We start from the raw sequence: 14,600 nt of genomic DNA on the forward strand, positions 1-14,600 counted from the left end.
AAAAAGTCACTTTATTACAAATATTTATAAAAAACAAACTATAAATACAGTTTTCACATAAAATTGCATTTAGCTAACAAGCCAGTAAAATATTAGCATTTTCAATAAAATGGTTTCCCAATCTAACCTGATGAAAATACTATAAATCATCTCCTGTATATACCATTAAAAAAGAATTTATCTACAATCCTGTTTTCTATTTAGAAAACATTCCCATATTGCCTCTGATTACTACAGCAATTACTAAATGTAATTTAAAACACCAAAAGATGCAGTTAGGAATTCAAAACTAGGGATTTTTGTTTGTTTGATTTAAACATAACATTTGGAAAACTGAGAACATGCACCATGCATTCACCTGCTGAGATAGAGGGAAAAATCAATTCATAACAGAGGCCTTCCTACATTATCTTTCCGTGGTATTAGTCAAACCTAAAAAAAGAAACTTGCTATCAGATTCCAGAGATTTAAACTGTTTTCCAGTTTCAAAATATCTTAAATCCTTAAACATGAATGAAAAATAAATACTAGATTTTTCTTTTATTAAACTTTAAAAGGAAAATTACTTATCTCTGTAACATTAATAGATTATTCAAATGAATAATTTTGTGTTTACTTTTGTTTTGGGAGAAGATACCAAAGTGAGCAAAGAATTACACACAAAGCAGATAATGCCCACTAAAAAGGAATAATTTAGTGGGAAGAGGGAAGGAAAAATATCAAAAATTTGCCTCATCCCAAATAAAACTAAATGACAAATTGTACTAAAGAGAGCTGCAGAATCCACTACAGCATGGATCCTGCAAAGCATATATGACCATGCTTACCTTTACCATGCATGCAGGAGCAGGGCCTAAGTATTTACATTCTGCCTCTGACTCTAAACAGAATTAGGGATGCTGTGTTGTTTTATGATGGTGAGGGCATCTTCTGCTTATACAAGCAGCAGTTTCTGACTCCTAATGGTCAAATAGGAGATTTGATTTTAAAATCATACAAACCATGCACCAATACAACCATCTGCTATTTACAAGGAAGGTGCATACAACCTCTTTGATGTTTTTAAATGTTTAGCAATGTAGATTTGTACAATGTGAACAATTTATTTCACCTTATAAAAATGCCACCAACTCCAGGTACATGCAAGAAGTAATGGTGTTTTTTTATAACTTTGTTATACAGCTAATTTTAGTTTCTTTTTCTTGGCCTTCATGACAGGTGGTAATGAAATCTTAAAAGCAGTCCTGAAATACAAGAAATTAAAAATAAGATATGCTAAATATATTTCTACATTTAGCCTACATAAGCAAACAAAAATCAAGAAAAGCACTTACTCGCATGTGCTACATATAGGGCTGAAGTTGCAGAATACTGGAAAATAAAAGAATAGGTCAATTTCACTAAAATAATTACCTTGAAACAAGAGAAATTAGGTCAGTTCTGTTAAATATATTTGTAAAACTTACTTGACAAACACACAGAGCAGACATAGCCTATTTCAATGAGATTTCGATGACAGAAGCAAGCTGCTCGATAGTCAACATGAATGGGGGGTGGAAGGATTAGTTGGGATCTTTGGTCTTGATCAGGAAGAAATACCCACTGTATAAATTAAAGAGAGGGGAATTTTAGAATCTGGGAGGAAACTATTATGTTAAAGTACGCTTTGCTATATATACCAAAATTACTGCAGAGAAAAAAGTTACCTTCCCATCTGCCAAAGAAACTCGCCTCTATGACTGTACCAAGTCATTAAGGAATTTGAGCAAGAAGGGAATTTTGTTCTCATTTACCTTCCAGGAAATGTTTTTATACTCATATTGCAATAAATAAAAAATGCTCTTTTAAAAATCAAGTCATTTTAAGATATTACAATTCATTCAACATCAATTTGAACCATATGTGAGTTTAATGGGGACAGAGGTGCCAGAATTATACCTCCAGAGAGAAATAAAAAAATGTATCCACAGAACCAATAAAGAATAGTCATGGAAGGTTCACTGCTCCTCACTCCCTCCTACTACCACCATCATGTCTGAAATTCTATTCTGCTGCAAATACCTCTGCAGGCAAGAGAATTCTTCAGTCATCATGGTCCATTCAGTCACTGGATATTATACTGCAAATACTAACCAGATTGCCAGTTGTTGTCAAATTTTGATGGGTTCTGCATTATTAGCACTTGTCCACTAGGAATTGGACTAAATCAATTAATTTCAAATACACCAAAGAACAGCCATCAGTTATCTGTAACTTTCAGTTATTACCAGCCTGGCCTGGAGTGGAACCAACAACCCAGTAGTAAAAGCTTATCATATTGTCATTTCCCACCAAGTCTCTCCATGCAAAATCAATCTTATGCATCAGCACTTCAGATAAGTGATATTCTTAAATACTATGAGAGATATTTCCCCTTGTCCGATTTTCCAGTCTTCTACTAGGGTTTCCCTTCACCACACTGAAGCATCATACCTAATTACACAAGCCAAGTCTGAAAGCCCTCCAGCAAAGCCTGTCCCTTGCGATGCTTATCAATTATCTCCTGCTGCAGCGAATACTGAAATAGTAGATCAAATAGCTGGATCACTTTGATCAGTCAAAATTCCCAACTCTCAATTCCGTGTCAGCTCAAAGAGTCTGGTCCTGCTTTCAACAAAGTCAAGAGGAATTTTACAACTGAGTTCAACAAGAGCAGGAACAGCCCTCAAGTTAACTTACCAGTAAATACTGTAAAAGTGATGGCATCTGGGGTACTTTCAAATATATGCCTCCTGTAATGTCACAAGCCTGGAAAGCACATGATGCAAACACTTACCATAGGAACAATTTGACACAAACGTGAACAGAAATTACTACATGCTACGGAAAGGTTAAAAAAAAGCGCCACACATTTTTCAAGTCCCACAGATTTCAGATCCCAAAGAAGTTGTTTATCCCAGATATTTCTATCCCTGGGTTTTGAACAAGGGAAACTTAAAAGGGAAGGATTCTGCATGATGAGAGAGATGAGCAAGAAAATGTCTTTCCTCTCTTTAGTAATGCAATAAGGGAAAAATGTTAGAAACAAGTAGCTACTGATGGACCTCAATCTTAGATATACAGCCAACTTTATTTTTAATAAGTTTCTTAAAGAAACCATAGCTGTTCTTACATTGCTTATACACCTGAAAATATTTTTTGTCTGATTTACAGTTGAGATTTTAAAACTGATTATTGATTAAGGAGAGAACAATTTATATAAAATAAATAAAAATAGTTTCTTGTCCTATACTACTTTAAGATTCTTGATCCACATATACTACCAAAACCACTGTCTACTCAACACATTTTTATCCGTGGAAGGAGGGCAATAGTTTCCAGCAATCAGTGTTTGATAAATAGGGAACAGTTCTTACTACATTTAGGCTATGTCTAGACTACAAGCCTCTTTCAAAAGAGGCTTCTTCGAAAGAATCTTTCAAAAAAGTTTCTTTTGAAAGAGATCGTCTAGACAGCAACCAGTATTTTCGAAAGAGAGAGACACTTTTTCGAAAGACAGCACCCAGGCAGTCTGGATGCTCTCTTTCAAAAAAGCACGATGTGTGTTCAATAACGCCTTTTTTCAAAAGAGAACTTTTGAAAAAAGGCGTTATTCCTCGTAAAATGAGGTTTTCCACAGTCGAAAAAACTGCTGGTTTTTTCTATTTAATTTCAAAAGAACGCAGCAGCAGTCTAGATGCAGGTGAAGTTTTTTCAAAAAAAGGTCACTTTAAAAAACAACAACCTGTAGTCTAAACACACCCTTAAAGTGCAAAGCTGCAGCAGGAGCACCTCCCCCCCATCAACTAATCCATCGACTACTCAATTACTTAATTAACGGGTACTTAACATCCCTGCCTTTGACCCAACATAAACAATGAGTAATAAAAATATTTATAGTATACCTGCTGCAGAAGTCCTGAATCAGAATCCAAAACACAGGCATCAATTAAAATATTCTGAAACCAAAAAGATGAGGCTTATAGAAAATGGAAATTATAGTACTACAATAAATATAACTCTCCATTAGCATTACTGCTGAGATCTATTTCAGTTGTATGTCACATATGAACAGACTGCTGAGACTATGGGCCTTCAGCCCCAAAAACAGTCTCTCTCTTTAACCATAGCACATACCACATCATCCAGCCTTCCCTGTCCAATAACTGACAATATGGGAAGGACCGCAGATGAAGCTTACCTAATATGTAGTATCTAATTCTAAGATATAGCAGGTACAGTTCAGCAGTCATTTGGGACTGAAGTGGTGACCATTTGCTGTTACAGTGTGGTGACCTGGATCTACATTTTAACTTGACTGTCTCCTTCCATAGCAAGATGATGCTCAGAGAATGGAGATAGTCAACCTTGTGTTTACATATTAATATTGAAGTAATTGAAAATTTAGCACAATAAAATAACAACTTCACCTGTTTCTGTGCTGCAAAGATCACATTCATGAAATTCATATATTGTAAAGCACTGTCTTCTGAAGCTTTTATGATCTAGGTAAAGCAATTGACACCTGTTAGCCTACACAATAATACTATTACTGGATTTCAAGGCTCATTAAAAATTTAAATACAGAAGCTCTTACCAAAATTCTTGATTTAATTTCTTGGTTGGCTACATATTAGAGATAAAGAAACAGGCATTAGAGTTTCACACTTACTCCATAGATTAGCCTCCAGTTTTTTATTTTTTTTGCAATTGTATAGTATACATTTACACCTCTCACTTTAAGCAGGTACAGGAGAAACTGCTTTATTGGTATATTGAGAAGACCAAGCATCATGAAAAGAACAAGAAAGAAAAATCTGATAAACAACAGCAGACTTAGTTCAGTTCTGCACTGGTGTGAAAGCAGATACCATGGCATTCATTCAGTCTCAAAAAGCAACCTGCTGGTGCAAAGCAAGGGAATTCCAATCTCTCATTGATAGTTCACTGGTTCAAAAACAGGCCAAGTCACGAGCATGTGACAGTCATCCTAAAGGGTTTCTGGTCTGTAATTTCAGTTCAGTGCACAGATGTCCACATCTCAAAATCACCAACAAAAATGGATGTATTAATTTGCTGTCACAAAAATCAACTTAATGACAGTGTCATGAGGTGATCCCCCAAGAGTCATTCTAGGCCTTAATCATAGACCACAACTACTCCAGGTTTCCTTCACCTAAATCGAGCTTTCTTATAGTCTTTCAGCAGGTCACAGTCTGCAGTGTTACTTACACGTGTTTACATTTCATAGCCAGCTGCCCCATTTGCCTCTAGGGAAGAGAACAGCACTAGCAGCACCTAGTTCTGCCCATTTCAGCCTTTCTTCAAGGTCCCCACTCTTCCTTCTTGTCAATTTATATAACCCATCTACTTCCATTAGCCCCTCAGTTGTAAAGTTATTCAGTTAATTGACACCTTCTTTCTAACTACCAGTCTTTCTGTTAGGTCCCACTTAATATACACTATGGGTATTACAGTGATAAGATGCTTAATTAGCTCCTGACTCAGCACATCCTGTTACACATGTCAACTCCTATAATACCAATCTTCAATCAGGACTCAAATTGGGCAGGTTTAAATGATTAGCAGAAGCAGTACTTCCCACTGCTGCCATTTGAGAAAAGTTCAGTATGTTTCCTTCCCCTCACACACAGACACACCCCTGCAAACTCAGGTAAATATTCCAGTAGAAAAAAAAGACACATACCTTTTACTTCCTTGTTCATCCTGTGGATATCTATTACACTTGATATTCAGGAAACGTTTTATTCTAGGAACATCTGAGAAACAGATCTAAGCTTTCCAAAACACATTAAAATAGACAGAAAATGAATGACTGGCACTTAACTATTTTACCCTCTTTTATCAACACTTTACTGAACTTTCTGATCTGATGGTATTATACTCATAAGTCATAACTTTACCATAATAAACTAACAATATTCTAACATAGAATGCTACTACAAAGAGTTCAAAAATAAGACAGACAGATTTTGAAAATTCCAATATTAAAAAGGATACAACAAAGTGCTTTGGCAAGGGATCCAGCCAACAAAGTTTCTGTTTGCTGGCCCTTCATGTCAGCTATAACACAAAAAATATACAGACATTATCTTTGTACAAAGTATTTGAAAACTAAACATTTCTTGAATTCAAGTATCAGAGGGGTAGCCATGTTAGTCTGGATCTGTAAAAGTGACAAGGAGTCCTGTGGCACCTTGTAGACTAACAGATGTATTGGAGCATAAGCATGCATCTGATGAAGTGGGTCTTTGCCCACGAAAGCTTATGTTCCGATACATCTGTTAGTCTATAAGGTGCCACAGCACTCCTTGTCGCTTTAACCTGAATTGTGTCTTGAGCAAACAACATTAAAACATAGGCCTAAATAGAGGTTAAATAATTCAGTATCCCACTGACCTGAAGCAAATTCTTGCACATTAATAAACTATGGAGTGATGGAGAATAAACTTCAGAAGAAAAATGCAAAGAAGCTTCCATCAGTTGCTAGGGCTCTTACCAGTGATTTTGTAATTATTCATATTAGGCTAAGGGATTTCCTTTATTTCATTGAGATCTGTAGACAGGCATCATGACCTTAATTATTTCAATCTTTATTAAATAAATCCTTTAATTTTGTTTCTTTTGCCCCTCCCTCCAGCTTCATTAAAGCTTTCTGGTATACAGCTGCCTAGAATAGGACAACATGTTTCATGTGTGTTCTAACCAGCTGTACACCTGTCTTAGCAACCCAGCTCCCAAGTACATTATAACCACTAGCCAAGCCCTGTCTCATGGCTTCAGTGCAGCGGGCTGAGAGGCGGCAGAGACAGGATGATGTGGCAGTAATGTAGGGCAGGCAAGTAAGCGGCATGAAGGGGGGAGAGGTAGGGCACAGGAAGACCCGGGGGACATTGACTTGGGGGGCCAAGGGAGAGATGGTAGAGCGCAGTAGTCAGGGATTTACCACCAGCTCCACTGCTCACAGCATCTCCCACTTCTTTTTTTCCTTAGGACCAACGTGCCACTTGGAGAAGAACATAAAAATGGCCATACTAGGTCAAACCAAAGGTCCATCCAGCCCAGTATCCTGTCCGCCGACAGTGGCCAATGGCAGGTGCCCCAGAGGGAGTGAACCGAATAGAGTTCTCTCTCTTGCTATCCATCTCCACCCTCTGACAAACAGAGGCTAGGGACACCATTCCTTATCCATCCTGGCTAATAGCCATTAATGGACTTAACCTCCATGAATTTATCTAGCTCTTTTTTAAACCTTGTTATAGTCCTAGCCTTCACAACCTTCTCAGGCAAGCAGTTCCACAGGTTGACTGTGCGCTGTGTGAATAACTTTCTTTTATTTGTTTTAAACCTGCAGCCGATTAATTTTATTTGGTGGCCCCTCGTTCTTATATTATGGGAACAAGTAAATAACTTTTCCTTATTCACTTTCTCCACACCACTCATGATTTTAAATACCTCTATCATATCCTCCCTTAGTCTCCTCTTTTCTAAGCTGAAAAGTCCTAGTCTCTTTAAGTCATTCATTGTGCCACGGCAGCAGCTACTCAATGGACTGTGAGGCACTGCCTCCTGCCGTACTCTGCTGCCCCTGCTATCCCCACCTGCCAGACAGGCCACCTGCAGGACACAGGAGCAATGCAGGGCCCCAGGTGCATTGTACCACTACTGCTGCTAGCTCCTCGCCATACCTGCTGGCCACTTGCTTGGGAGGTACCAAGTCCCGCCACTTATATTTTTTTCCCGCACTTTCCATTGTGTTGCTTTTCAAGCCTCATGTCCCACTTTTGTGCAGGAGGAATATGTGATGCTTTTCACATCCCACTTCAGTGCAGGGGTGTGGGAGAAAGAAACAGAAGCCATCAGCAAAGCCCTACCTACCCTATTTATTCTTCCCTCCCCCACTCTGCCACCACACAGCTCACCAACTGACTTACTGGCAGCCACTTGCATTTTTATTCTGCACGCCACCATTGTACTGCTTTTCAAGACACATTCCACTTGGGTGTGGGGGGGAGGCGTGCCACTTTTCACATGACACGTGGGGGGAGAAGGGGGAGTCGCGGAGGCCTTCCAGTGTATTCCTGTGTATTCTCCAACGTTCTCTGTGACAAATGGCATGATGGACAACTCTCCTTTTATAATAATATAGATTATAAAGAGATAAAATGTGGAACTTCATCTCCTTAGCAATGTCCTTTTCACATAACATTGCAAACTAGTATCCCATGACATCTAAGAAAGATAAGAGGGAAGGTCCTCTCATGGAGTGATAACTGGTTAAAAGATAGGAAATAAAGGATTAGGAATAAATGCTAAGTTTTCAGAGTAGAGAGAGGTAACTAGTGGTGTCCCGGTCTGTATTGGGACCAATTCTATTCAACATATTCATAAATTATCTGGAGATAAGGATAAACAGTGAGGTGACAACTGCTAAAAGTATAAAACCCAAAGCAAACTGTGAAAAGCTTCAACGGGGTCTCACAAAACTAGGAGATTTGGCAACAAAATGGCAGATGAATTTTAATGCTGATTAATGCAAAAGAGTGCATGTTGGAAAACTTAATCCCAACTATACATATAAAATGATATAGTTGACATATAAAATTAGCTATTACCACTCAAGAGAGAGTTATTGGAATCATTATGGACAGTTCTCTGAAAACATCCATTCAATGTATACCAACAGTCAAAAAAGCAAACAGAATGTTGGGAATCATTAAAGGAATAGACAAGAAGACAGAAAATATCCTCCTGTGTCTATAAGAAATCCATGATATACTCTCATCTTGACTATTACATGCAGATGTAGTCATCTCGTCTCATCTCAAAAAAGGATCTTGGCATTGGAAATAGTTCAGAAAAGAGGAACTAAATTATTAGGAGTATGAAACAGCTGACATATGAGAAGAGGTGAGAAAGACTGGATTTTTCAGCTTGGAAAAAATTTGATTAAGGGGAGAGAGGAATATGATAGAAGCCTATAAAACCATGACTTATGGAAAAAGTGAATAAAGAAGAGTGTTATGGGAATGAGTAAATTACAAGAACAAGGTGTCACCAAATGAAATTAATAGGTAGGTTTAAAACAAACAAAAAATAAATATTTCTTCACACAACACACAGTCAACCTGTGGAACTCCTTGCCAGAAGACGTTGTGAGGTCCAAGACAATAACAGGGTTAAAAAAGAGCTAGATAAATTCGTGGAGGACAAGCCTCTGTTTGTTATAAGCTGGAAATGGGTCATAGGGAAAGGATCACTCTTTCACTCTAGGGCACCTGGCATTGGTTATTGTCAGAAGACAGAATACTGGGTTAGATGGACCTTTGGCTTGACATAGTATGCGCAGTCTTATGATATTTTAATAGCAATTTAAAAAAAGTAATGAGGATGTGGAACCAAATTAATCAAAATGGCTATACTTTTTAACAAAAGATCATCTTACTTTTTGTCATCAGGTCTTTAATTTCCTCTGTGATTACTTCATTTCCTGCTGTTAATAATTCGTATTTACCATCTTTGCTGCCAGAGCAAACAGATTCAACAAAACTACCACCATCTCCAAAGAGATCTGCAAATGCCCAGTGTTTTCCAGGGTACAAGAAACGACTAAAAGCGAGAAAGAGCAGCATAGTATTAATAATTTGTTTTTAGCAAAATAGATGAACACCCACAAATTGAACCACTCAAACAAGATTTCATTCCTAATAATTCTTGCTGCCCGGGGACACTAACAACCTAACTACATAAGAACCATGTTTACAAAACCCTAAATGCTATAAGCCCCACCAATATTAAATACTTTCTCTTTGATAATCATCCTGTTGGGAACTAGTATTCAGAAACCATCTTCCCCTCATTTCTTAACACAGCAATCATTGTGTTGTTTTGACAATCTCCAGGAAGGGAACTTGTACCTCTTTTGTTACCAGTCTCTCTCTCTCCATTTTGAAATAAAGATTATTTTTAATTTCAAAAGCTGTTTTTCTTCACCTTTTTCTTTTCATAATGCCTTACTCTTATTTTCTTTTGCATTCAATAATCACTAAAACCAGAACCCTCTCTTGTCTCCTGCTGTTTTTACTAATTTGTTTTCTGAAGAGGGTATTTAATAGATCATACATTTTACCCTTGGTTTGAATTACTCTCTTCAGCACACTGAGCTATTCAAAACAAACATGTGTGATGGGAAGTTTTACAAATAAAAATTACACTGATATAAGAAAGTTACTGTACCTTTCTTGTGTATGACTTGCTATTACAGCAAGTTTGTTGTTCCGATTCATAAATAGATGTGAATTTCCCATCACCATTACTGCATCCAGGCATTTTGATAATGTAAACTGTTCAAAAAAGAAAAACAAGAAAGGACATTGTGAAAAGCTCAGAAATATAGATATACCATAGGAGCCACCACATTTAAATAAAATAACTTTTTAAAAATCTGCACATAAGTAATATTTTCACTTAGGTTTGGAATTTACAAGGGAGAGAACATAAAATTCAAGAAACAGACAATCTCTACAGGAGGTAGGAAAGTGATTGGAAAATGTTTTTCGATTTCTTTATATGTGCATACAGAGACACAAATGGAAATTAAATAAATATTATAAGAGAGACTGACACACTCCAGAACTGCTAATATTCATTGTGATACTCCGGAATATGTTTGATATTGGAATATCTTTTATATAGGGTTCAGCATCATCAAAGATTAACTAGTTAACAAGAACTCTGTGATATAGGCATTATTATCCCAGTTTTAAGGATAAGGAAACCAAGGAATAGAGATTTTACAATTTTCAAGCGTCCTCTAATCAAATATGCATGTCCACCCTGAGATACTAACAGTTTGTTTTTCAGTGGTGCTGAGCAATTTATACTGATTTCAATTAGAGTTTTGAGTGTATAACACTCCTAAAAATCAGGCCCAAGATGTCTCAATTCAAGGATCTTAAAATTACTGGCCAATTTTGAAAATATCAGACTAAGTTACTTGATCAAAGCTTACAGAGCAGGTCAGTGACAACAGCTGGGATTAGAATTCAGAAGTACCCAACACTCTTATCTTGTATTCAGAAAAAAATTAAAAAACAACAAATAGTCCAACAACACCTTAGACACTAACAAACAATGTAGATGGTATCATGAACTTCTGTAGGCACAACCCACTTCTTCAGATGCCTTATATTCGGTTAGACAAAATGCTGCAGCGCAAATCAATCCAGCATATCATGTATTTAAAAGGGCATTAGACACAACAGTGAGAGATAAAAAGGCATCATTTAAAAAGTCAAAGTTCAATCCTAGCGAGGAAAACAGTAAGGAACAAACTCTGTCCAATTTAAGTGTAAAAATATAATAAGGAAAGCCAAAAAGAAGTTTGAAGAACAGCTAGCCAAAAACTCAAAAAGTAATAGCAAAATGTGTAAGTACATCTGAAGCAGGAAGCCTGCTAAACAACCAGTGGGGTCACTGGACGATCAAGATGCTAAAGAAGCATTCAAAGATGATAAGATCATTGCGGAGAAACTAAATGAACAAGGGAGATCCAGTGGATAGTGTACTTAGACTTCCAGAAAGCTTTTGGCAAGGTGCCTCACCAAAGGTTCTTAAGTAAAGTTAGTTGTCTAAGAGGGAAGGTTCTCTCATAGATTGATAACTGGTTAAAAGATAGGAAACAAAGGGTAGGAATAAATGGTCAGTTTTCAGAATGGAAAGAGGTAACTAATGCTGTTCCCCAAGGATCTTGTACTGGGACCAATCCTACTTAACCTATTTATAAATGATCTGAAGAATAGGGTATACAGTGAGGTGGCAAAAGCTGCAAATGATATTAAACTGCTCAAGATAGTTAAGAACAAAGCAGACTATGAATAGCTTCAAAAAGATCTCCCCAAACTAATTGATTGGGCAACAAAATGGCAAATAAAACTGAATGTTGTAAAATGTAAAGTAATGCACATTGGAAAAAATAATCCTAACTATACATACAATATGTTGGGGGCTAATTTAGCTATCTCCACTCAAGAGAGAGATCTTAGAATCATTGTGGATAGTTCTCTGAAAACATCCACTCAGTGTGCAACAGCAGTGAAAAAGGCAAAAAGAACATTAGGAATCATTTTAACGGAATAGAGAATAAGACAAGAATATCTTATTGCCTCTATATAAATCTATAGTATGCTCACATCTTGAATACTGCGTAAAGATGTGGTCACCTCAACGCAAAAATGATATATTGGCATTGGAAAAAGTTCAGAAGAGAGGAACAAAATTATTAGGGATTTCAAACGGGATTAAAAAAATGGGACTTTTAAGATTAGAAAAGAGGAGACTAAGGAAAGACAGGGTAGAGCACGGCTCAGCAACCCACAGTATGCATGCCACAATCGGCATGTGAGCTGATTTCCCGTGGCGCATGTGGTGGGAGTTCAGTCCCACCTCTCCCCCTTCATGCAGCCAGGGGCGTGTGCTCTGGTTTCAGCCTCATTCACACAGCTACTGGCTGGAACACGAGCTCTGGCTTCCTGCTGGAGGGAGGGAGCGGTAGAGGCATGCACATGTCCCTGGGGCTGCCCCTGCTCAGCCTGTGCATGCAGCTTCCAGGAGCTAAGGGGTTAACCCTCACCTCTTCCTGGCTACAGCCTTCTTGCTTTGAGAGGGGGTAGGGCTGGGTGGCCAGTCACACATGGGGCACCAGGACCCAGTATGCTCCCCACCGGCTGTGTGCAGAGATGAGGAGCCCCTTCTCCAGAGCACTTCTACACCCAGCCAGGCTAGAGCCAGCCCTAGGCAGCACCAGGCTCTGCCTGTCCCAGCCTCAGACCTGCAGCCTGCAGGCAAAGAGCTGGTCCGGGCAGGGAAGAAATTCTACTCCCTCTGCCTCTCCTCACTCCAGCACGGCTATTCTGTCCCGCACCACCTCTCTTCACTCCAGCACTGCTACCCTACTTGAGTGCACTAAGGGCACAAGGATGTGGATGAAGAAGGGGGGTGAAGGAAGATCCAGGGGCAGGATGGGAGGGTGCAGAGATTGCACTGAGGGGCATGGGGCAATGTAGGGGATCAGGCTGCAGGGAAAGAATGGGGGGGCCAGAGGTTGCACAGGATACTGGACTTGATGGACCATTGGTCTGACCCAGTATAGCTGTTCTTACATTCTTAAGATATTACTGCAACTATTTTATGATGATTCAACAAAAATTAATTAGGGGTATGAAACATCTTCTATATGATGAAACTTTAATAAGACAGGGACTTTTCACTTGGAAAAGGGATGACTTAGGGTGATGTCTATAAAATAATAACTAGTACTGAGAAAATAGATAAGGAAGTGCTATTTACCCCATTTCATTACACAAGAACTATGGGTTACCAAATTAAATAGGCAGTAGGTTTTAAAACAAATAAAAGGAAATATTTCTTCACACAATTACGAATTTTTTGACAAAGGATGTTGTGAAGACCAAGACTATAACGGGTTCAAAAAAAGAACTAGATAAATTAATGGAGGATAAAGTCCATCAATGATTATTACCAAGACAAGCAAGTTTGGTGTCTCTAGAGCAGGAATGGGAAATAATTTTGATTGGGGGGGCCACTCCAAGAATTTGGAAAGTGGTCAAGGACTGCACTCTTCCATGACATTAATGGATGACGTGCAGAGTCTAGGATGGAGGTTGGGTGCAGAAGAGAGCTTGGAATAAGTGACTGGGGTGCAGGAGGAAGTGTGGGGTCTGGGAAGGAGTTTGGGTGAAAGAGGCGATGGTGACCTGGGGCTCTGGACTGGGGTTTGGATTTTAACCTAGGTCAGAAATGGGTTGTTACCTGGGATGCAAGGGTTTGGGATATTACCTAGGACAGGGGTTTTGGTTGTGACCTAGAATAGGAAGGGACTGTAATCTGAAGAAGGGGATTGGGGGAACATAGGAGGGTGGGCAAAGGGTTTGGGTATGTGGAATAGAAGGCAGGAGCGGGGGGCAAAGTGTTGGGGGAGAGGCTGGGGTGCCTGAGGCAGGCTCTGGTCAGGACACTTACTTAGGTGATTCCTGGCCAGCACTCCAGTGGATTTCTCAGGCAACCTGCCTGCCTGTCCTCCCCAGGCTGCAGGGCCATGTGTGTGTAAATAACTACAAGCCAGAGGGGAGGGGGCATGGTGCTTCATGGCTGCCTTTTATTCAAACAGGCAACTCCCATTGGCTGGTTTCTGGGATTGTTCTGGGGATTTGGGAAACACCTGAAGGCCCTCCCCACTCCTCCCAGCTCAGAGTTTTGGGAGAGAAACGGCCTGGCAGCCACTTTTCTAAGCAGCGTGCAGGTGGGGCGAGGCAAATAGGGAGTCTGTCTAGGGTTTCTCTGGGCCGGATTTTGCCCAGGCCTGCCCTACCATCTGTTAACCAGAACTGGGAATGAGTAACATAGAATAGATCACTTGATGATTACCTGTTCTGTTCATTCCTTCTGGGGCACGTGGCACTGCTGGAAGACAGGATACTGGGCTAGATGAACTTTTGGTTTTACCCAATATGACCGGTCTTATGTTGTGTAGTATTATTCTA

The 14,600-nt window shown here is 39.0% G+C and overlaps 1 protein-coding gene across 1 annotated transcript in view; it reads right to left on the minus strand.

Moving 5' to 3' along the window:
- GTF2H3 (general transcription factor IIH subunit 3) overlaps positions 1-14,600 on the minus strand; it is a 15,705-nt gene continuing 1,105 nt past the window's right edge. The window contains exons 3-13 of the mRNA XM_075898531.2: positions 10,276-10,382; positions 9,485-9,648; positions 6,040-6,102; positions 5,726-5,755; positions 4,616-4,644; positions 4,449-4,523; positions 3,924-3,977; positions 2,719-2,787; positions 1,467-1,602; positions 1,335-1,371; positions 1-1,244 (exon numbers count right to left, since the gene is read on the minus strand). Of these exons, the coding sequence (XP_075754646.1) occupies positions 1,175-1,244; positions 1,335-1,371; positions 1,467-1,602; positions 2,719-2,787; positions 3,924-3,977; positions 4,449-4,523; positions 4,616-4,644; positions 5,726-5,755; positions 6,040-6,102; positions 9,485-9,648; positions 10,276-10,382 (834 nt within the window). The 3' untranslated portion in view covers positions 1-1,174. The remainder of the gene's footprint in view (positions 1,245-1,334; positions 1,372-1,466; positions 1,603-2,718; positions 2,788-3,923; positions 3,978-4,448; positions 4,524-4,615; positions 4,645-5,725; positions 5,756-6,039; positions 6,103-9,484; positions 9,649-10,275; positions 10,383-14,600) is intronic.

Source organism: Pelodiscus sinensis, chromosome Z (assembly GCF_052426305.1).
Source record: "Pelodiscus sinensis isolate ZL-2025 chromosome Z, ASM5242630v1, whole genome shotgun sequence".
NCBI classification, from domain to species: domain Eukaryota; kingdom Metazoa; phylum Chordata; order Testudines; family Trionychidae; genus Pelodiscus; species Pelodiscus sinensis.